General features: G+C 45.0%; 1 protein-coding gene across 2 annotated transcripts; it reads left to right on the top strand.

The window, feature by feature from the left end:
- Positions 1–11,534: 11,534 nt before the first annotated feature.
- Positions 11,535–22,790, top strand: FGF16 (fibroblast growth factor 16). 2 transcript variants are annotated; one of them, XM_042876869.1, is made up of 4 exons: positions 11,535–11,808; positions 17,712–17,815; positions 21,555–21,796; positions 22,657–22,790. In XM_042876869.1, exons 1-4 carry the CDS (start codon positions 11,535–11,537, stop codon positions 22,751–22,753), a joined length of 717 nt encoding a protein of 238 aa, XP_042732803.1. In that variant the 3' UTR covers positions 22,754–22,790. The 2 variants fall into 2 exon arrangements, with proteins under 2 accessions (XP_042732803.1, XP_042732802.1); XM_042876868.1 differs by lacking the exon at positions 22,657–22,790 and having other exon boundaries at positions 21,555–22,576.
- Positions 22,791–23,772: the final 982 nt, after the last annotated feature.

Raw genomic sequence — 23,772 nt, forward strand, 5'->3', positions numbered from 1 at the left:
GATGATGACTATCCGTTGTGATAAAAGGTGCAAATCACACCAGCTTGGCAGTTGACTTTGGCAAAGCTGACATTGCATGAGACACAGTTTTCAAGCCCACTAGTTTCTTCCTTGCCCATCACTTCTCTACTAGTGCCCACACTTCTCTATCCAAGCTCTGCCTCTGGCCCCATCTCATTCTTCACATCTTCAACTCCTATCTGAGTTGAAGTCCAGCCTATATTCAATCCATGCACTACTGAAAACAGGAATACTATCTAGTGAATCTCTGCACTGGAGTTTAACAATTTATACTACCTTCACAAGCATGACCAAAAGAATATATATGCAATCTCTGTGTTTCTACTGAACGTTAACATGCATGAGGTAATATGGCCTAGATTCTGAATTCATTCCTACTAGTGGAAATGAGGAGTAAAATACTTTATTTTAATGGATGTACTCCAGAATTTGTCTTTTCACAAACACTACAACAATTCTAAAGCTTAAGGGAAGCTTTTATCAAGAGCTATTTTAAACTAAAGCATGCTTTATGATACGCACAGGCTAGATTATATTTGATGTGATCCTACAGCTGTGATTCATATTTACCAGATTAATTAGTCCAGCCAAAATTTTTAAAACTATTTTGCATGTGTCTGAGAGACAGAAAGACAAGAATTAATTTTCTATGAATGGGCCATTACTAACTGTGAAATTGCTTGCTGTTATCCACAACAAAGTTCTTTGTGGTCTAACTGTTATTTGTTCTGCATAACAAGCAGAATGCCAGTGGTTTCCATCCACATACAGTTCTTCACTCAGGGCACTTTACATGTATGGCTGACTACCTTTACTTGTTAAAAATGGAGTAACCAGAGGCAAAGAAAGCTTTAGCAGTCAAAACCACTTCTGTGGTATAGTCAAGAATAGGACTTAGAGCTTCTAAACAATTCCCAAGGGCTGTTTTAACCACTACATAGCACTGTGCTAGCAGTGTGCAACCACAGGTTGTTCTGCTCCAAAGTGACAAACTGTCTGTTGTCAGCTCCACTGTAGCTGAGTGCATGCATGTGAGTTGTTGAGCATGTGCACATGCACTTTTCCCTCCCAGTCCCTCAAATTTGGTGATTTGCAGGCGAGTTTTTTGTTCTTTTCTTTTCTTCTTCTTTTTTTTTTTTTTTTAATGTGTCAAGGGAAAATAAATGCCTGAGACATTATCTGCCCATTCCAAGAGTTCAGAGAATGTGTATGACATCATGGGCATGACTCTCCCACTAATCACATTATATGCTGTTTAACTTAACAGTGCTAAGCTTTGTCTGATAACACTGTAAATATCTTTTCATTGTAAATTAGATTACACAAACCCTTTCGGTGTTTAAGTCGGTTCTTGTGTGAGGTCCTCATTTCCCCTTCTCTCTTACCCCAAATTGAATCTTTTTAGTCTCTAAGCTGGAGCATTTCTACAGGAGGAAGCACAGGAAGAAATGAAGGCTAAGCCATTATTGCAATCTGCAGTACTGACTTAGATAAGTGGACAGAAGAATCTGTACATCTGCTCTTTTTCACTTTCATTCCTCAGAATAAAATCAATAGCTTTTGTTTTTCCCTTGGAGCTGGCTGGGTTTCATTACAATCTTCCTGTGAGGTAGCACATATTTGAGATCTATCATTTCCTTCTATCAAGCCTAAGCTGAGTTATTCCAGTTAGAAGCCACTGTGTTCTTTATCCAACCTGGCCTTTACATATCTGATTTGTTTACAAAGAAAGCTGTAGAAATGTTATTTTATTTTCATTTCTGCATTTCATTCTGTTTTCTCTAACAAAAGAAGCAGATTCTAACCATGTTAAACCATAGCCTTGCCATCAGCAAGATCTCCAAAGCGATTACCACATTGATTTTTCCTTGTTTCTGAGAAGTATATTATTTAATTATATTAATTTTCACATTTTGACACTTTCTCTTTTTTTTTTTTGCCGAAAGAAAGATGAGAAGTTTCTAGTCTTTTAGAAAATTTCAGTTACAGGATATCTCAAGATTTTTAGACTAGTGCATGAGAAGATACTCTTCATCCGTGTTTCTGAACTTTGCCAATGCCATAAATATCTGAAGCTATTAAAGCAGAGGTCAGAGAACCCAGATTTCTGAGATCTAGGCTTACCTGTATCCAGTTCTATGTTTCTGTCCTCACTATGGTCAACACTATCTCTTGGTGTGCACTTGACTTCTGCTTCCCATCCACAAGCAAAATGTGAGGCTCACGATGCTTCAGACAGAGCTATATCGTGCAGAAACAGAACCACCAGCACCCAACACTGAAACAGGACCTTGATTTTGGCTGTGCTAGAGCCTCTTGTCATGAAGGATTCACACTAAGCCTTTGTGCCTTCCTCGCTTCCCATACTTGAGAAAAATAAGCCTTACTACTATCACTTGAGAAAGAAACCATAAGTGAGCTTTATCCTTTCTCAGCACAGAAATAACACACAATGCAGGTGTACTTCACTGCCAGGATCTCTAGATCAAAAAACACTCCTCAGACAGGTCACTGCACTGGATATACGCTGCAGCAAGCCAGACGGGCTGGCAGAGCATGCCCAGAAACTGCATTGCTCATGCAGAGTCCCCTGTGCTTGCTGCTCAGGACCCTACGTAGTCTTAGGACTTACCGTGCTAGAAGCTCCCAAAAAGAACGGAAGCCAATCCAAGTGACTGCTTGGACTAAGACAAAGCTAACATCAGTGCTAGTAAGTCACCCGTTAACTGCACTGAAGATTGACTCTCACCTCCTTGAGCACACCACTTGTCTTTTGCATTCCTACATGTTCTCATCTAGAGAAAGGCAGCAGCAATGCTATACAAACATAGCAAAAGGTGCTGTAAAATAAATGTGTTGAGATGTAACGTGAAACTCAATCTACATGAGCTGTGATTGCTATATATTGCAGCTGTGTAAGGTCAGTGCTATCCAAACTGGACTCCACTAACTTCTCATTTCTCATGACATTTTAATGAAACTACTGTCATGAAACTCAAGTAGCACTACTGAAAAGAAACACAGCTCATCCTGAAGAAGGTTAATGCACATTTCAAAGCGTGTCCAGAAGGATAGTGCTCTCTTGAACATCTCCCTTTCCTTTGGCCACTTGAAGAACTCATCAAAAATATGCCTTTACCATGGTTTTCATAACTAGTTAATTTAATTTCTCTCTTCCCAGAAATACTGAGATGAAACAACATGACTTGTGGGGCAGTTGTTAATGGATCATACAAATCTCATACAATGTAACATTCTTCTATTCGAAAAACAGATGATTTTTGAAACAGGTGCATTATGCTGTATTTTAATTAATGATTCAATGGAGAAAAGAATAAGACTAATGAAGTACAGAAAATTTAGATGAAGAGAAATTACAAGACAATTAGCAAATCAGGCTATTTACATATTCAAAACGGTGTTACATGTCTCCTCCTAAACAGACAGCCTACCATCATAAAAACGAACTAGAGTGATGTTACTTATGAGAAACATCAGCAACGAGTGTGATCTTCAGTGTCATCATAAAAGCTAATACTGTCACCAATTAGCACATTTAGGGAAAAAATTGTTTTCTTTTTCCCTTTTCTGTCTCTCTGTTCACTTTAGACTGTCCCATAAAAGATCTATTCACCCACTTCTAGAATAATGCCCAGAACAGACTGCCCAGCTTCACCTCACATACCAATACATGCCAGTTTTAGTTCTCCAGAGAGAGAACAAGCATCACTATCTTGAAAGACAGAGAAGTTCAGTTACTGAGCCAAAGATCCCAAAGCAACTTGATCACAGACAAATACAAAACTCTGCTCCAACTGTAAATCTGCACTGCAAGCACAAGATGAAGTTCACAGGATCAAGAGTAGGCTGAAATATCTAAAAAGCACTCCCAGGCGATAAGGCAATTGCAAGAAAGCTCAATGAATTGTTGTACCTATTTTTAATACAGAAAGCAACAGCCCTTTTACAAGGATAATGAACTTGAGGCACTAGCACAGATAAAAATAACAACCTGATACAAGGCATTAACTGATAAACCCTACAGTACCATACGGGAAATTGCCAGACTATTAACTATGGTATGAAATCTACCTCATAAACAAACCTTGCTGTAAAAAAAAAAAAAAAGAAGGACAGAAAGAAAGACAGACAGACAGAAAAAGTGACATCATAACCTGTGGGAAGATCATAGCCAAGAGAAATAGATGTTCGACATCATTGATGTAGGGAGCTCCCCACAGGACTCCAAATAGGGCTGTGAGGTGACTACTGCTGCTTTATATTCCATGAATGACCTGGGAACGTAGGCAGGTTGCTGACAATACAAAAGTAATTCCCAAAAGTGAAATTTAAAACTTATTTACTGAGTGAGTGTTTGAGAGTAAATTTATTCAAAATTCATTAAAAAAAAATAATTCAATAAGCACGAGGAAAGAGCCACCCTCACTGTTCTTTAAATCAGCTATTCCTACCCCTCAAAAAATCCTGGAGAAGAGGATAATTCTCTGAAAACATCCATATGGAGTCGGAAGGTACGAAAAAAACATCCTGTTAGCAATTTTTAGGAGAATGAGAACAAAGCAGAAAATGTCATTATTCTCTCTACATATCCATTGCATACTCCTCTCTTCAATCCTGAGCACATTTTTGGACACTGTGGAAATACACGGCTGCAGAAAAGGCAAGAACAATGGCATGCCAAAGATGCAAGTGATGTTGGAAAGTCTTAGCATAGGGAAACCTTAAACAAGCCATTGCTTTCCAGCTTGGAAAACAAGTACAATAACAACAAAGTTCTAGACAAGCTGTTACATAATGAAAAAAGTAAACAACAGTGATTATTTAAAAGCAGTCTTAACAGAAAAAGTAAGGCACCAACTCAAACTGGCAGGCAGCAAGCAGGTTCATAAGCAAACAAAAGGAAGTTCATTTTCACACAATACCTAATGATGTTGTTGAACTTACTGCCACGGGATGTCATGTCAGCCAAGAACACAAGTGGATTTCAAAAAAACAATTAGACAATTTTGTGGAAAAAAGTCCATCAAGGAGTATCAAAAACAATGATACAGCTTCAGCCTCCAGCTCAGAAAGGCCCATAAACCAGAAAACACTAGAAGCTGGGAGGGCTTGCCAAAGGAAGTATCGCTCTTTTCTTGTCCTGTTTTCCATATTCTTCCCATGCACAAGTTATTAGCCATTATCAAGAGGAAGGATATGGGGTTAGACAGACTTCTGTTGTGACTCCTTTCTACTTGAGCAGTAGTAACAGATACAAACACACACACATCCATGGTCATGGATAATTCTGTTAAACCCTGGTACACTTGAGGGTATGCGCTTTTAAGTGTAATAAATGACATGTTTTCTAATTTGAGTAGGACTGGAACTGGCTACCTGAGCCTGAACGTAGTGTTTCATTAGTTATGTTCTAAGTCTATACTTTGCAGAGATGAGTTATGGTATTATCCTCCGTTTTTATTACCCAACTACAGCAATAGAGACCAATTCTATAGAAGGAACTGGCTCCAAATTTCAGCTGTAAGCCACACATTGATTCACATTCTGATGAGTGAGAGCTTCTCAGCTTAAAATTATCTAGAGAAGTATTGAAGTAAATGCCTGCCAAGCCTGTTGACCATGGCCACGCTGCACAGGTGCAGGTGCTTCAAAACACAGATTATAACTTTAAGTCACGCTGTAGGTCTAAGTACAACTTGAAGCCATGGTAAGCCTTCAGCATGAGGGAATGAAACAATCCCTAAAGATCTTGTTCCTCACAGACTCCAGCATCCTGAACATGTCTTGCAACTGGAATGGCCTTCTTATCTTCTCCTTTACCAGCAGTGAAAAGAGAGAAGGAAGTGACTCACTGCAAACTCGGCAGCCCTCACTCCTTAGCAGCAATGATCCTATGAATCAGATGAGAAGCCTGCTATAACAGATTACTTATCACCCTTTTCTTAATTGTTTCCAAAACCATGGTTTTAAAAAAATAAATAGATGACTGTGAAAGAATTTTACAAAGATACCCTTCTTCTAACTTCTGTCATGTTTCTTGATTCAACTGCACTGGGAAGGAAATGCTGCCCATTTAGCATGACATTACAGCGTAAACTACAAGTTGCAGTTGTTTACAGTACATTGAGATGCACAATTACACAGGTAAGTTTGCTCTGGTAAGTTTGGCCAAACACAGAAAGCTAGTGGCAACTCTACTCCTGAAATTCTACCACTAATCCTAAGAAAAAATGTTCCTAAGAAGATCCAAACAAGGGCAACAAAGCATGTGAAAGTCTTGGAGAATATGCCCTACGAGGAGTGACTAAAAGACCTGGGGATGTTTAGTCTGGGGAAGAGGAAGCTGAGGGGAGACCTTATTGCTCTATTCAAATACCTGAAAGGTGATCGCAGCGAGAGTGAGGTTGGTCTCTTCTCACTGCTGACAGGTGACAGGACAAGGAGAAATAGCCTCAAGTCGCACCAGGGAAAGTTTAGGTGATCAGGAAAAGCTTCTTTACAGAAAGGGTTGTTAAGCACTGGAATAGGCTGCCCAGGGAGGTGGCTGAGTCACCATTCCTGAATGTGTCTAAAGTCCATTTGGATGTGGTGCTCAGGGACATGATTCAGCAGAGGGTTGTTAGGATAGTATGGCTTGGTTGCAGTTGGACTTGATCTTTAAGGTCTTTTCCAACCTGAGCTATTATATGATTCTATAATTCTAAATGGAAAGTATTGCAATTTGCACCACTCTCCCCCAATAAAGATTCCTCCTCATATTCAGCATCAGGTACTTGTAAAGGTATGAATGTCTACAATTCAAGTTAGGAATTGATCCTACGCTTAGCCATAAGAAGAAAAGGGATGCTTCTCAGAGTGAATAAGCACCTCCAGTTTCCAAATGGAGAACTAAGGTAAAGCTGTGTACACGAGGATCAGTGAAGTTCTGATGTTCATTTAGATCTGCTTGTATGTGACTTGTTCCCTTAAGTTCTATAGAAAGCCATCCAAGAAGCAAGAACTGTCTGCTAATTAAGTTCATGTGAGTCCAAGGTAAGTCAGAACAATTCTGCTTACTACCTGTTAATTCATGTTGGGATTACTACAAGCAGCAAATCCATGTCTGACACTGAAATAAACAACTGGAGAGGATGGGACTTCCCCTTTTGAAAATCACATTATTCATTTAAGCACCTGATCCTAAGATCCAGGCAGGCAAGTCTAGAGCCTTATCCTTAGACCCTTTAATTCCGCCACCACTTCTAAACTCACCACAAAAATATACGCATACTTTCACATATTGATTGATCCTGTGGCTTCATTCATGTTGTCTTCCATTAGAAATCCTTTCACAGGAGGGGGCAGCAATGTTTGTAACACACTTCCTAATGCAGTATCTGGCACAAACAGGGCCTGTGCTGGGTTTAGGACCTGGAAGTGGTACTACAAAAGATAATAATAATACTAGCCTAAGTAAAAACAACCAAAGATAAAAACCAATAAACCATCCTCTACCCCTCTTAAGAAAATTTGTTTATTCACCCCCTCACAAAGGGGTCTGCCCTGTTTATCTGCCAGGAAACCTCAGACATTCCTTGCATGTGCAGCACAGATGGTCGCCACACAACAAAAGGCAGAAGGGCTCCTTGCACATGCAGAGTGGACGTGTCTGGTTTCTGGGTATACAGATGCTTGGTGAGAGCTACTGCTCCAGCAGAGCTGCTGCACATTCAATAACCCAAACAAATGCAGAAAGATATCAATATCCTCTGAACAACATATCTGAGTGGAAAAAGAGACTGGGGAAGAGCAAATGCACAGTGATCTTAGTTGTGGGCCTTAATTCATTAGCGTACATAAATTGTTTTGAGATACAGAGGTGGGAGGTACTAGGGAAGCAGAAATATTATTCATTGAAGCACAAGGCTCTGCTGTTTCTTTTTCTTCAGATATTCTTCATGTCTCATTCTTGATTTACGGCCATTCCTACTTCACTTTCTTTTTTTTAGTTATCCTGACCTTCTCTTTGCCAAATGGGATTGCCTCAGACAAAGGATATACAAGGATCTAGGCTTACTGATATTGCATTCACTTGTTTCTTTTCTAATTAATTAATTGCTTTGACCCCAGTCCTGCTCTTTCTTCTGTTTTTATTGCAAGATACAACATGCAGTTGCTCTTTGCATATAGCACTTATTTTGCAAATAAATGTTATTTTTTTTACTACCTTGCTAAACACACACTTCTACAGCATATGGCAAGGGGTATGCAAGTTTCATTTTGGCCAATCAAAAATAAATATTGATGGTTATTCTTCTGTAAATCAAAAGGCTAAGCTGTTCATCAGTAACCTTTTCCATTACCAAGGTAGACAACACAGCCCTTAACCAAAGAATAAACCTGGGCCACCGCATAAGCTAGAACACAGCAGAGCAGAAAATTAACTCTGTAACACATGATGCACTGTGATGCAAATGGTTTACAAGTGTCTGTCTTCAAGTAATTGCTGAGTGCATAACTGTATTCTATCTCATACGTGAAAAAATAGCTAAACATATTTCTTCTTTCAAAGAAGTTATTCTAGATTTGCGTATTCAAAATACATACCTTGTCTCTTCAAACAATACAGGATACAACTCTCTCCCTGCTTTTTCCTCAGCTTAGTAAAAATGTAAACAAACCAGGAAATTAAAGACAAAAAAGAAAAGAGAAAACTACCTTTTCTGCATCCTGTTATGCTTAAATAGAACATGTTGTACCAGGCGGTACAACTTCTCAATAAAATGTATTGAGGACACTTCAAAAGCTGACCATAATCATGGAGAGTTAAGTGAGGAATGTCAGCTTGGATGAGGGATTTCTCTGCTTTTGTTATGCATTAGTTAAGCATAGAGGTTTGTGGTTTTTACTTTATCTTGGATTTTACTGTAATGTAATTGAAATCGTTTGCCTTTTCAGTTTCCTAAGGATTCCTCTAAATGATTGTATGGATTTAGGTTTAAGGATATTGTAACAGACTCAGAGCCTCCTGAAGTCAGTGACAGAAGCCTCTGTTGAGCTTGCCCAGTCCTTTGATGAAAAAACTGTTTTTTCCTCTCTATTCAGAATACCCCTAGGATGTACCACCAGACATGTTCATAAACGAGGTGAAATTCTGGTCACTACCAATCCAGAGGCAAAATTCACACTAATTTCAACAAAATCTTGTTTTACAGAAGAGTGCATTTGATTGTATCAGGATCATTCATATTATACGGATTTCGTGCATTACATTCACAGTGTTTACAGGATTACATTCTCAGCTGTTATTCAGCGTTTGGGATGTACACTTCTCTCACTTTCATTAGGCACAGTGTATTTCCCTCAGTCACTCAACCACACCTGAGTCTTCACACAGAAAATGCAGGAATAAAAATACAATCTTTGCTGTGGGGTGCTTGAACGTTGCAGACAGTGTCATGTAACCATACATGACAAATAGCCAACACTCACTTCTGCAGATTTTACTACCTCGGGAACAGACTATGTTTTAAAAACACCCATGGCTTTAGGCTTCATGTGTCAAGTTCTGCATCAAATACACCCCTTTTATAGCCAGAGCCCTGACAGGAAAAAACACCCCCACCTCCAATTAAAAAACCAGATCCCTCACCCTTTGCAGATGCACGTGTGGATACTCCATGTGGTAATATCACAATTTCCTTCAGGTCTTCACAACAGAGAACTGCCTGGCCTGTGGGAAAAGGGAGCTATATGTCATGGGCCTTTCTCCCACCGCCCTGGGGCAGATGTGGGGAACGGCGGCTTTGGGGTGAGACCTCCTGAGGGGAGAGACCCTCTGAGGGGGAAGAGATCCCTTGAAGTGAGACCCCTGAGGGGACAGACTGCTGAGGGGAACACTGCTGATGGGGAGAAGACCTCCAGAGGGGTGAGTCCTCATGAGTAGAGCTGCCTGCTGAGGGGACACCCCTGTAGGGGTGACGTGTGAGGGAACAGACCCACTGAGAAGAGACCTGCGGAGGGCTGAATCCTCCAGAGGGGAGCCACCCCTGAGGAGAGGGAAGCTGGCTGAGGGGCAACCCGTAAGGGGAGAGAACAGACCCTCTGAGGGGAAGAGACTTCAAGGGAGCAAGTCCTCCTGAAGGGAACTCAGCGCTGAAGGGAAACACCCACGGAGGCAGGAGAGACACTCGTGAGGGGTCAAAAGAACGCGAGCTGAGGGGAGAGACCCTCTGAGGGGAAGAGACCCGCAGAGAGGTGAGGCTTCCTGAGGTCAGCTACCTGCTGACGGGAGACCCGTGAGGGGAGAAAGCCTCTGATGCGGAGGAGGCTGTCCGACAGAGGACTCGTATGAGGTGCGATTCCTTCCGAGGGGAGAGAACCAACGGGCGGAGAAGAGAACCCTCTGATGTCCCCCTGCGAAGAGCCACCGAGGCTGCGGCACGGGGAGACCCGAACGGCACAGCCGGTGTGCTCGCGGGTTCTTTGGGGGAACTGCTCATTATTCTTTCCGGCCCACCGCGGGGCACCGCGAAACGAAGGCCGCGTCTCCCTCTCCCCACACGCGGGCGGCCCCGCGCAGCGGCAGCGGCGCGAGCGGCAGCGCCGCCTGGCGGGCAGGGCGGAGCGGGGCTGAGGCGCGGACTGGGCGCGGGGCTGAGGCGCGGGGCCCAGGCTTGGCGTTCTCCCTCCCCTCGCGGCTCCTCGTGCCTGACTCCGTCTGCCTGCGGCGGCAGCCGCCGTCACGGATACGGTGTCGGAGGGCCGGGGAGGGCGCGGAAACACCTGTTTCCAACACGAGGAAGGTGGGGAGTGGGCCCGCGGCCGTTCTGGGGAGCGCCCGCCCCGGCCCCTCAGCGCCCGCCGCTCGTAAACCCGCCCGTAAAACCCGCGGGATCGCTTTTCAGAAAGATCGCTTTCGGCGCGTATGCATCCCGCTGAGAAACACTCCTCGAGCCCCTCTCGTTTCCGCACGGTGCCCTTCGGCGGGGTGCGGGCACGGCCGGACCCGGGGGGAGCGGCCGAGGGTCGGGAGGGGACGGAGCGGGGCGGCCGGGGGTTCTGTGCTTCCGAACTGCCGAGAGCCGCTGCGCCTCGCTGCAATGTGTAGCTTTCTCCTGCCCTTTTTTTTTTTTTTTTTTTTTTTCATAAAAAAAAAAAGGGGGGAACCATTTTTAAAAAAAAAAAAAAAAAAAAAAAAAAAGCCAACCACAAATGGATCGAGAAGAAGGAAAAAAAAGAAAGAAAAAAAAACCCCCACACACAACCCATAGCCAGGGATGCCAGTGAGGTGTGGCTTGCATTTAAATATCCAATATGTCAATGTAAGGGGAGTGTGTACATATATAAGTGCGGTGTACATCCGAGCGCGGGACACATCCAGGATGGGAGGCGCGGGCAGCGCGGCGCAGGGCCGGGGCAGGCAGCGCGGGGCCGGGCGGCAGCAGCCCGCGCCCTGAGGGCCGCTCGGCGCTCGGAGGCCGCTCCGCGGGGCCGGCCCTGGCCGCGGCCCCATGGCCGAGGTGGGCGGCTTCCTGGGCGCGCTGGACCCCGACCTGCACGGCTTCCCCCCCGCGCTGGGCGGGCTGCCCCTCGCCGACTCGCCCGGCTTCCTCAACGAGCGCCTGGGGCAGATCGAGGGGCGGCTGCAGCGGGGCTCCCCCACCGACTTCGCGCACCTCAAGGGCATCCTGCGGCGGCGGCAGCTCTACTGCCGCACCGGCTTCCACCTGGAGATCTTCCCCAACGGCACGGTGCACGGCACCCGGCAGGACCACAGCCGCTTCGGTAAGGGCGCAGCGCGGCGGCAGGTGCCGGCCCGGCAGGTGCCCGCTCGCTGTCCGGGGCGCTGGAACCGGCCTTTCCCTGGCGGTGCGGGCGCTTTTATTTCCCGTTTGCTGCCCTCCCGGCGTTCAGCCCCTCCGCAGGTGTGAGGAACGTGCCTTAGGAAAGAGGGGAAAAAAAAGGCGGAGGGGGGTGCACGGGGTGTGCAGCCGAGCTCTGGCCGTGCCGCTGAAGGTAGCAGCAAAAGAAAGGAGGGAGCACATCGGAAAATGAAATTCCTGGCTTTTTCTTTCTTTCTTTCTTTCCTTCTTTCTTTTTCCACCTTTCTTTTGGCCACCGCAGATATCTATGAGCTAATGTGATTTCTCCCCCATGCATGAATCTCATTAGAAGCGTCTCCCCCCGAAGCAGGCAGGGATCAGCTGGCTGGGTTGGTGTCAGAGCTTGGTTCTGGGAGGCTGTTGGAAAGGAGAGGGGAAGCTGAAGGGGACAAATGCTTAGGGGGCCTCTGAAAGGAGAAGATGGAACAGCAGGCAGAGTGCTGTGGATTTACCTTACTGTCTGGGATAAAGCTGGAAGACTTCCGAGTCCGTATCAGTGTCACACAAGAGTAGGGATCTTTAATGAGACCATATGTAATCTTCCAAAAATGCATCCCAAGCCACAAGCGAAGGAGTACAGTAAGTTTGAGCACAGCTGAGAAAAATTCCCGCTATTTCAGCATCTAGTGCAGGTGTCTGGGTAAGCCATCAACAAGTCCCATGCCAGTGATCTCAGCTTTGTTGTCAACAGGTTGCAAGAAGTGTTCGCGAGACTTGTTACAGTTTTCAAGCGATTTAACTCCTTGCTGAAGGGAATTCTTTTTTTGACTTTAATGTTTGCAATCAGTCCTCTCTGATTCTTCAGGAACACTACTGCTGATGCTGCAGTTGTTGTTAGTTTAAGGCAGGTTTTTGGAACAATTGGAAAAGCTTATCTGCGAACTGTGCTTTTCCATAAACACCAGGTGTGTGTGTGTAGCGTGTCCTTGCCTAAATCAACAAGAAAGTCATAACCTGCAGGTCAGAGTAAGGTACTAATAGGCTCATGGGGCAAGTGTTCTTTAATTACCCCCGAAAGACACATATCTTTAACCTTTTAAAAAAGACTGAAAGCAAACCCATGGCATCTGTTTGCTTTTTAGTTTGATCTGCCACGTAGCCTTTATATCAGTTCTTTTTACCTATCTCTATACAGTAAACTGTTTCAGATGGCAGTGCTTCTCTCAGTTCCATTTCTTTAAAAGCTGAAAGCATTTCCAAACAAACTTTGGAAAAATGCATTAAACGGGCTAAAACTTTTCATGAATTTTGCGCACTTAAGCTTAAGGCACACAGTGTGTTCAATAAATTGAAACACTGGCATTCCCTAAGTGTTTTAGCAGTCAGCATCCAGCTACGTAAACTAGACCAGACTTCAGATATAAAATATTATAGTTTTCTGCTTCAGGGTTTTCCCAAAGGCAGTGTAAAATAAATAGTTATTTGTTGTAATTGCATGACAAAGCCCCAAAGGATTAGACTGGAATCCTCATGTTCAGATAAAGTTGGACTGAACCTCGCTTCAGCAGAGACTCAAAGCAATAACGTATTGGCACACAGTGTTCACCATCTGCGTTCAGTAGCCATGAATATTTAAATTCCAATGTTACTGGTATGGTTCATATTAGGATGTCATGTATCAATGCATTCCTAAATTTTGCATGCAGCAGTCAGAAAGCAGTAACTTGTTGCAGAAATAGGCAGCCTGCATGATTCTGGGGAACTACAGAACTATGGGTAGAGAAGTTTTCAGGGGAGCAGTTTAAAGCTGCCTGAAGTCTAGGGGCACCTGGGGAAATAGAAATCCATTATGCTGGCTTGGTGGATCTGGCACACGTGGCTGGAAGGTGCTCCCAGATCACATCAGCATATTACTCATCCATGCTTGTTCCACAGATGGCTCCTTGGGATGCCACAGTAAAGGCACGTATCCAGCTGCAGATGGGATGTAGGTGGGAACTGGACTTTGTATCCCCATCTCTGAGTGCTGGAAAGCATTCAGGAAAAAGACAGACAGTATCTGCACCCTCCCATGCACAGCCAGCTCTGAAGTTACCAGACTTCCAAAGAAGTCTTCCAGAAAGGAAAAGAATGAGCCAAAGCCCTGGTAATGCAGAATAGGGGGATGGATTCATTTGTACCTCAGATTTGAAGGCGTACACTCATGGGACACAGGAAAAGTAGCAGCAGCATCTACCCACAATGCCTGAGCAATCACAGTAACCACTGCCTCTCATCTGTCGATTGGAGCTTTCTGATGTCACACCTGTCTTCTGGAATGTGACACTTTATACTAGTAAAAATATAGATTCATATGAGAACTCAGTGTGCAGCTTATTTTTCCTAGAAGAAGCTTAGTGCAGGGTGAAGCCCTCCAGGACCGTTGGAAGAAAGCTCTTTTAGATTAAGTGAGTGCCCAAATGAGTTCTCTGAACTGGAAGTTCCATCTAAGCCATTCCAGAAAAAAAAGGGAGGCATTTTTAAAACCATGTCTGTTCTCACTGCGTCTGCTAGTGACCTTCCTGTATAAGGAAATAAAGGATGGTCAAAGGCTGGAGAGGGTTTGGACTGACATCGACAGCCCTGTGAGAAGAATCCTGAGAAGAAAAGTGAGATAAATTCTCCAGGGAAATCTCTGCCACCAGGAAGCACTCGTTTTCTGCCTTGTGTCTGTTTTACACCAGCATTCAACAGGTGACTCCAACAGCGCTACTCTTCACTACAAGTGAAGAGAAACAGCCTCGAGTTTGTACTGGAGACTGATAAAGGGAGAAAAACAAAGCTCTCCTTGGGTACAAATCCGGTAACAGACCCGTAACAGAGTCTCTTAGAAAAGCCAGTGAAACCTCCGGAGAAGGTTTTGCAGTAGATTTTGACATTCAGACTCTTGTGCACCTGTTATGAACAGTTGTTGAGGTTTTTTAGCCAAAGCTTTGAGTTTGTAGACATTAATACAACATCTGAGGTTGTTTCTGTAGCCCCACTCATCAATATAGTTGTGTGTGAAGAGACAGGTGCAAGGAGCTGAATTGTTCTTTGAGGGATAGTTTATAGTAATGTGAGAGTGTGGGTCTGGCTGCGACAGCGCTTGGGAGATTATGGAGTGCTTTGGTGTTAAATGAATCCAGTTGGAGTCTTAATCAAATCTCTCCAAATATCATCTAGAAAGACTCAAAGAACAAGCAGGATGAATAATCAAAGCATAAAAAATGAGGCGAGTCCTGGGGGAAGGGAAAAAGAGAAAGGGAGGAAAAAAAGTTTAAAAAGAGAGGTCTACCACCAAGACACGCTGCTACAATTCGAAAGAAAATTCTCCATCTGGCCCCAGTGGCTGCTCCGTGTGTTACTGCAGATCACATGTAGGAAGCTGCAATTTTGCCTGGTAATTGGAGTGAGTTAAGGACAGGGTGGATATCTGCCCACATTTTTTCAGCCTTCGCTCTATCTCCTGACTTTTGTGGGTTTAAGATACGTTCTTAATGCTATTTCAACATAGTTATCTTCAGCGCACATCTTTCAGTGCCGCTCTGAGATCAGAAAAAGGGAGTATTACAAGTGATGTTGTCAGAAGAGATCGTCACAGGCCCACCTTGAAGAAATCTCTTGCACAAGAACGGCAAGCACTGACCTCATCTGCTCCAGATGAGAGGTGTCTCCCCCACTCAGAGAGGGGGGTCACTGCTGCTCCTGGGTTGCCCATACCAAGTCAGTGGATTCCTGGGTTCAGGTGCCACAGACAAGCATGCTTGTGGGTATGCTCACAAAAAGCGATCTGTTTTCCTTCCTTAATCATCCCTCTGTTCCTAAACAGGATGAGGAACATTTTCCTGCTTCCTAGGCATGAGAGAAGGTAAATTTTAAAAAAGAAAAAAACAGTTTTGCTGAGAACTACATTTCTGCCTATCTACAGCTCTCCAGATACCAGATATTTTTCACTTGATCATTAACTTGTCAGCAGCCTGGGAAACAGTCTGTTTCTAGGTATCCCTGTGGTCCTTTCCCCCATAGTAGTTTTTACTTTATTCTTCTGAATAATGGTACCACTATTCAAAAAGAGGGGAGTGAAGTTATCATTATTCAGAAGCAGCAGCTGACATCATGTCTGTAGTACAGGTGGAAAATGGAAGTGTACAGCAGTTCAGTAACCTGCTCCATGTTTCAGGAGTGGTGGGTAGCGGAAGCAGATGAAAACTTTCATTCTGCACATCTTCCCTCCCGTGTAGACCATGCTTCTCAGACATGAATACCCAAAGCCAGATGCAATATGAGCAGAGCCAGATCCTGGTTTGCCTGCCTGGCTTGTGAAGGCACTGCCTGCTCCTGGCAAAGAGTCCCCAGGGGAGAAGGAAAAGGAAGGAGTCAGCTCTCCAGAAAGCCAATAATTCTGGATCCTGCTGGAGAGGCTTGAAGAAAACAGAGGACATCTGTGAAGACTATGCTTGCTTTCTGCTTCAGAGGATCAAATAGGCAATGCATTGATCACCACAAGCCCGAAGGAGGACAGGTTATCCTGCTCTCAGTGTGGCTGAGCATGCATTTCAGCTGGGAAAATTTCTGCACTGATCTAAAAAGCATTTTCTGTTTGTTTCCCTGCTTGTTTCAAGGAATTCCAGTTCTTAAGTCCATATTTTGTCCCACTGTGCAGCACCTGCTGGCTGCAGGGAGTGCTGGATCAGACAAGCAAACTGAAGAGTAGTAGGCAAGGCAAAAGGAGGACAGAAGGCCTGACAAGAGGCAGAAAGAGGAATTCTTGCCCCTAGCACGGCTGCCGGAATCTGCCTGACAATCTGCTCTGAGCAAAGGTGTCCATCGGCATGGATCTGCCCTATATTTAGGTGGTGACACGGTTACCCTCTGAAAGTCACCACATCCTCACCTGACCAAGCAGAAGATACATTTCCAAAGCTGAGAGCTGACTGCTGCTGAAGTCAGCCGGCTCAGGTGGCTGTGTGTCATGAGGTGATTTTAGACCAAGGCATACATTTAAGAGGATCAGGAGGTAACCTGATCGGAGCAGTAAGGGGCAATTGCTCAGGACTGGGCATTTTGGGAGCTATATTAAGACACCTGGAGCCAAGCTAAAGGTTAGAGCAACTTTGTCCTCTTCAATGGAGGAGACATCTCTCCTGTTCATTAGACATGCCTGGGACTTCTCTGAAGTTTGAATAGAGCAGACGTGGGGTGGAGGCAGGTTCATGGGGTGGGGGGGGGCATTTCCAGCCAAAAAGATGCCTGGGAGGAAGAACCAGCAGCTCCCCAGCACCGAAGCTGCAAAGGAAGGTGCCTTTCAACCCGTGTGTATGTGAAATTTGGCTTTATCCGTGACATCTGTACACATTTGGAGATAGCAAGTAGCTCACCGGAGCTGCAGGAACAGGGAAGCCCTCACAGACACCTCTTCAGTGCCTGTTTCCTTATTACTATTGTAATGATTACTTTAAAGTCTGTGGGACTGTCTTCTCTTACCAGAAGCCCAGCGGGGACAAGGGTCACTTTGCTTTTGTTGAAGAAATCCAAAACACTGATCAGGCAAGCACAAATGTCTGTTTTTTTTGTGTATGTGACAAAAACAATAGGTGAGCAGTCCTTTTCCCATTAGGAAAGGTAATTCCTCTTCAAAAAACCAAGTTCATGATGCTGGGGAGAAATGGATTAAAAACTTACCAGACTGCATGCATGTAGGAGTGTAGATTTAACAACTGTGCAGTTATGAATAAAGCAGGGTCTTTGAGACGCTTTATAGCTGGAAAAGCTGTTTTGTGTTTGTCAGCTGGGCCTTGTGTGGGTTTTATCATCTGTGTGATTTGCTTTGCTGTTCTGTTTCAGGGATTTTGGAGTTCATCAGCCTGGCGGTGGGGCTGGTTAGTATCCGTGGGGTGGATTCAGGACTCTACCTCGGCATGAACGAGAGAGGCGAGCTGTATGGGTCGGTAAGTTTAAGGTCTTGTGAATGCAACTCTGTGTAAGAGACGCAGCAATATGGGCTGTGAGGCTTTACTGGTGTCTCAAGCTGTGCCTGTCCCAGGCCTCTGATGCCCTTGGGATGCCACGTGCTTCCATCTCACCCTGTTATTGTGTAAGTGACAGCTGTGATGTATGGGGTCACAGGGAGGGGGACACACGCTGTGATGGTCCGTGTTGCGGTGCAGCCCCTGAAGCGCTGCACACAGGCACCATTTGGGGCAGTGCCTGGAATGCTGTGGGGTTCGCTGTGGTTCAGCCTTTCAAAAACAGGACAGGAATGGTCAATTAAAGCTGGGTATTTGGAAATTTTGCATAAAACTAGGTGCTGATGGTGTGGTTTCATGATTAACATCAGCTTTATTGTCCACATGATAGGGATCTGCATGTATCTGCAGATCTGACATTTATATTATAGCTCTCTAATGGAAGCTGGAAGTGCGGTCTGAGTGTTGTTTTTGTTGTAACATTCTGTACAACCCCTTCTGGGAGTCTGGGGGAGTTTCTCATAACTATCTGGAAGTGCCCTTTCAAGACTAGAGTTTTCTGTGTTTTGCCAAAAGCCACATGTAAACTTCTTGTTAGTTTCATTCAACACAAGCTCCTTAATACCTATAAAATCTTCCCTAGCATCATCTGTAGGATACTCTGCCTCATTCGGGACTGCTGTAGGATACACAAAGCAGAAATACCCTGCTTCCAATCCAGGCTTAGAGGGGAAGTTTGTTTGTCATTTGCTTCCTTGTCTTGGGATATGCCTTAGAGCTGGGATTCCCTGCTCTGGCAAGCAGCTCATGTTACTACAGAACCAGAAGAAATACACTTTGCTGCTTTTCTGCCCGACATTAGAGAATTTGTATTGGCCTTTATCCACCCTAAGCTAGTCCCAGAAAGAGTGCATCTGCTGGGGCTTTGCTGGGTGAAAGAAACAGCTGCATGCAGAGCAAGCACTGTGCAAAGGTGGGCCAGGGCTGCAGGGAAGGGGAGCTCTGCTGGCATTATAGTCAAAATGTTGCATCTTACTAGCTACATTTAATTAACCTAAAGGTTAATTTAATTCTAATTATTTAACTCAGTTCAATATAAAATAATTATTTTTAGCTAGCTAGAAGGATTCACTTCTATTTTGAAAACTTAGTTGCATTCTAGGTAGTTTTCACTAGTGTAAATTTTCTGTTTGATGCACTCTGTGTGTTTTCAGTCCAGATGCCCAGCACTTCTACTCCAACCCATCACCCACGTGTGGTTTTTTTAAGAAGTGTCTTTCAAAATCACAGCACTGTGCTGGGTGAAGATACAGATTTTTAAGGGCAGATCACAGTGAATTTAAAGTGAAATAAAATAAACCACTTTTAAGCCAAAGTGGAAGGCACGTACTTCCTCTAACCAAGTCAGATTAGTCTCGAGGTGTAGAAATTGAAACCTGTGTACTGTGCATATAGAGAAGCCTTCAGATAAACTCTGCATAGAGAACAGTAACAATAAACCAGGAGTTACTGTCATCTTTTCTTCTCCCATCTATTGAGACTGCCGCAGTCCCCTTTGCTACTTTTGAGACACAGGTGCTGAATTTTATATGAGAGAATCAAGGACTAGCATGGATTGTTAACCCTTCTTTATCCACTTCACTACTTTAATAACATCTACCCTAAATAAAAAGTAAGTGCAAGACAGATAAAAAGTCACCAGGATTCCATAAAACAGCACAAATATTTTAAACCACACTTCAGAAATCAGAGCTCAACCTACAACCACGCAGCAGGACCACTGTTCAGTTGCACTGTTACACTGCAAGGTTGTTCAGTAGCTCCTGGGATTGCATCTTTTTAACTCATGCCTGCCAAAAATGAGGGCACAAACTTGCTTTTATCCTTTGCTTTCAAGCCCTGCAGTTCTGATCATGAACCAACAGAGTTAATTAAAATTGAGGACCTGTCTTAATGCTGCATCATAGAAATAACAGAATTTTACAGCACAGGAATTCTGGAAGCAGAATTGGCCTTAAGATGTAATTATGGGAGCTCTGTCATTGCATCTTGTACATGAAACGCACCAGGCAGTCGCATTAGCATTACAGTGGTATTTTAGGAGGCTGCAGTGGAATGGTATCTATAAGATTTCAGCAAGTTCACTTTTTCCTTCCATGCCCACTTTGCACGCCCTGTGTGCTGAATTAGCAGTGTCAAACACCAGTGCTGCTCCTATGGGGACAAAGCTCCCCGGTACCCACGTCCCAGCCTTTCTGTTACACGGACACCAACTGAAGAAGTGCTAGGAGAGCACATGCACTGAGGACATCCCAGCGCTGGGAAGGAAAAAAAATTACATCCTGCAGTCACCTCAGACTCTGAAAACATTTCATGCCACCACAGTTCCACCAAGCAACCCCAGAGGAGCAGGCACCACACGGGGATAAGGCAGCAGCTTCCCATGTGTGCTGAGTAGGTGCCATTCTGGGAGAAGGGGGTAAGCCACATTCATTCATAGGTCTGGGAAGAGAAACCTGCAGTTCCCCAGATCTCAGGTGATGAGAGCTGTGGGGTTGGCTCTTGGAGGACTCACATGTTACCTCAGGGTTGATTTAATTAGCAGCAAAACATTCAAAACAGGTTCTGAGTGCAGGTGAGCTCCTGTATCTTATTACAAAACGTCTACTGCAGGCAATAAAATTTACTTAGCACTTAGCACAGCACAGATAAGACACATTCCCTACCTAAATAGTTTACTGTGTGGGTACAGTGTTTGTAATATTAGAACATCCTACGTCTGCAGACTGCCTTTCATCTGGAAGGCCTCCAGAGCCCCTCCCAGGCCATCACACAGGGGACACCGGGTCCTCACTGGAGCACAGCCCCAGAGCATGGAGGGAGCGAGAGGAGCCCACGTGGCATCTGGGTGATGGGCAGTGCCTGAAAGCCATCACGTGCTGCTGTTCCCTGGGTGAGGGTCAGAGGGGCTGTGGCTGTGTGACAGCCGTGGCACCCATCCCTGCGCCCAGCATGGGCTGCCTCAGCCGCGCACTGGCTCTGTGCCGCTGCTGGCACGCGCTCATCGCATCACCTATCGCCGCCGTAAATCTTCCCAGGTTAGGCATCCAGACCTCCCCGAGTCTTGTTATGGCCTCACATCACAGCTATCTGCTGCTTCAGAAGATGAAAGGCCTGAGGAATGCTTTCATTCATGTTACAGTGTGTATTATTTTATTATGTGCCTTGAACTTTCAAAGTGGCACTCGCCGCTGTTTAAATCATTCCAACGCAGCGCAGTCTGCTCCTGCCGGGAGGTGCCCCTTCCACAGAGCACATTTGCTGCGTGCAGCCCTGCGTGGGCACCCCCTGCACAGCACACAAATGCTGCCGGTCCCACAGCAGTCTCCACATTTACACCCCATTGCAGACACCTGGCTGCCATGCTCAGAGTTTTGCAGCAGCCTTGTGTTGTTTCTAACGGCGAGCCTTTGCAAAATACACCTTCTCCTTCCATCTCCTTCCTCCTCCTCCTCCTTCAAAGGCCTTTGAGTCCAGGCACGTGCCAGTTTCTAGCTCTCACCCACAGGAATCATCCCTGGCAGCACAGTCTCCATTCTCAGGGCAGCCAGCAGCAGGTAGCTAAGAAAACCATAGAATAATAAAGTGGAAGAAATAGCAAGATTTTTTCTTTTTTTTTTGACACGTATCTTTTTCTTCTCCCACCTCTGCCCCAACGCAGAAGAAGCTCACAAGGGAATGTGTTTTCCGAGAGCAGTTTGAAGAGAACTGGTACAACACGTACGCCTCCACGCTCTACAAGCACGCGGACTCGGAGAGGCATTACTACGTGGCTCTGAACAAGGACGGCTCCCCCCGCGAGGGGTACAGGACTAAGAGACATCAGAAATTCACTCACTTTTTACCAAGGCCCGTGGACCCTGCTAAAATACCTGCAATGTACAGAGACCTCTTCCACTACAGGTGATGTTTCCTGCAGCTGCCCTATCGATGTACATACTTGGGCTCCCAAGCTTTTTCCCAGAGCACTATATTAATAGTCATTCCATCATTCCTGTAAATGTAGATGACATAGGAAAGCACTTACGTTGAATCCAGACACTGCTGTTCCTCCTTGTTTCACGTGTATATCAAACCTGGGTTATTTATGGGGGTGGGGATAGGGGAAGGGAGGGAACCCTACATATAATCTTTCATTTTTGTTCACTTTCTTTACTTGGTGGCTGTAAGAGAGGCCAAATAGTCAGTGTTATGGTTGCTTAAAAGAACAAACAGGCAAGCAAACTTGTTAACCAGGGAAAAAAATAAACCAACTAGAATTCAAGGGAAGGAAGGAAAACTAAAGACCACAGAACTGCTCCAGATGCCTCTGATAAGCTCGGGATGGTTTCTGGCTAAGAAGCAGCCTTTCAGATGGCACCCTGCTGCAGCAGCCCAGCAGCTTGCTACACGGATGATACTACATGGACTGGTCCTGGTGTGTGGGGTTTTTCCTGCTGTTGGGGTGGGAATGGGGTGAGGAACATTATTCAGATGTAAGCATGGATACTGTGCATAGGGACAAAACTATTTATAAAATGTATATGATATTTATTTTATATATTTATTTATTTCAAAATAATTTTATTTTTAATGAAAGATGCTATGACCGGATTTTCATCAGGAAGAATAAGGTCCTACTGAAACAGGAAAAAAAAAAGAGTTTTAAGAGCTTATTGGCAATAAAATTGTCTTTATATTGTAGATTTCTTGCTAGCCCTTTTTTTTTTTGGCACTCCATAACCCAGTATTTTCTGATTGATACGAACACCATCTACAGAAAGGCTTTGGATGGTGAAGATAAATTTTATAAACTGGTACAAGGGCAACATCAAACGTGCAGCTGGAACGGAGCTGGTAAGCGTGAGCCCACTGGAATGAGTGGCTGCACATCCAACAAACCCTGGAACTGCAGATCCGGTCCTGTGAGGCAGCAGGGACAAAAGAGGTCCTCAGGCCAAGCACCAGCACAGTGCAGCCCACGAAGACCCAGATGGGGTTGCTCAGGAGCTCGCCTCACTGCTGCGCAGAAAGGAACCTCGCTGGCACAGCCAGCGCCCTCACGTCCTTGCTGGGGTTGTCCTTACCACAGCTTCATTTCTCACACCACGGTTTCTCAGCCTCCACTTTGCAAAGCCGTTTGGGTGAAACTTCAGCCTCTTCAGCTCTACACCCCACGTTCCCAGAAGGAACAATCCGGCTTCTTCATAGCCCACATACTGCTAGCGAGGCGGCCGCTTTGGGGCCCGGTGCTCCTGGCCACCTTCTGTCCTCTCTGCCACCTCCCACGTCCCCGCTGCAGCATTTGCTACCCAACGTCCCAGCCGGTGCCGCAGCTGTCACAGACAACAGTCTGCAGATTGCAATGAAAAGATTAAAGGAGCTTTACCTTGAATGATCTAGACATGGAGGAATTTAATCCCGTGTTTGAAATAAAAAATGTTTATTTACCTTTTTCCTCTGAGTCATTGCTGAAACATCTAATCCTCAGCAGCCATGTCAGGAGCACGATCGTTCACAAAAAGTGTCCTAAAGTGTACTTTTGACCTTAGCAAAGGGAAAACTCAGCTCTCCAGCTTCACTTTGCAGCCTTTCTGCCACCATCCTGGCAGCACCGTCTGCAACCTGCTGGTGCTCCTGGCTGTCTGGGGAGGCAAATCCCAGAGGGGCCACTGAGGGAGGGGGCAATGACCCTCCCTGCTGACTGTCTGCAGCCAGTGATTTCCTTTACACCTGAAGATAAAAGTTAATGCTGAAGATGCTGTTTCTCATCTTCACAAATGAAGGTAAAACCTGATCTGAGCAATGCCAAGTACGTGCTTTTTGACAACCTGAAAGAGATTTGATTTGGACCACGCCACTGAACTGGTCCTCCAACGTCAGGATCCAGGATCAGACTT

This window comes from Lagopus leucura, unplaced genomic scaffold, assembly GCF_019238085.1.
Source record: "Lagopus leucura isolate 7727_CA_CO unplaced genomic scaffold, USGS_WTPT01 Super-Scaffold_100016, whole genome shotgun sequence".
Classification (NCBI taxonomy): Eukaryota; Metazoa; Chordata; class Aves; order Galliformes; family Phasianidae; genus Lagopus; species Lagopus leucura.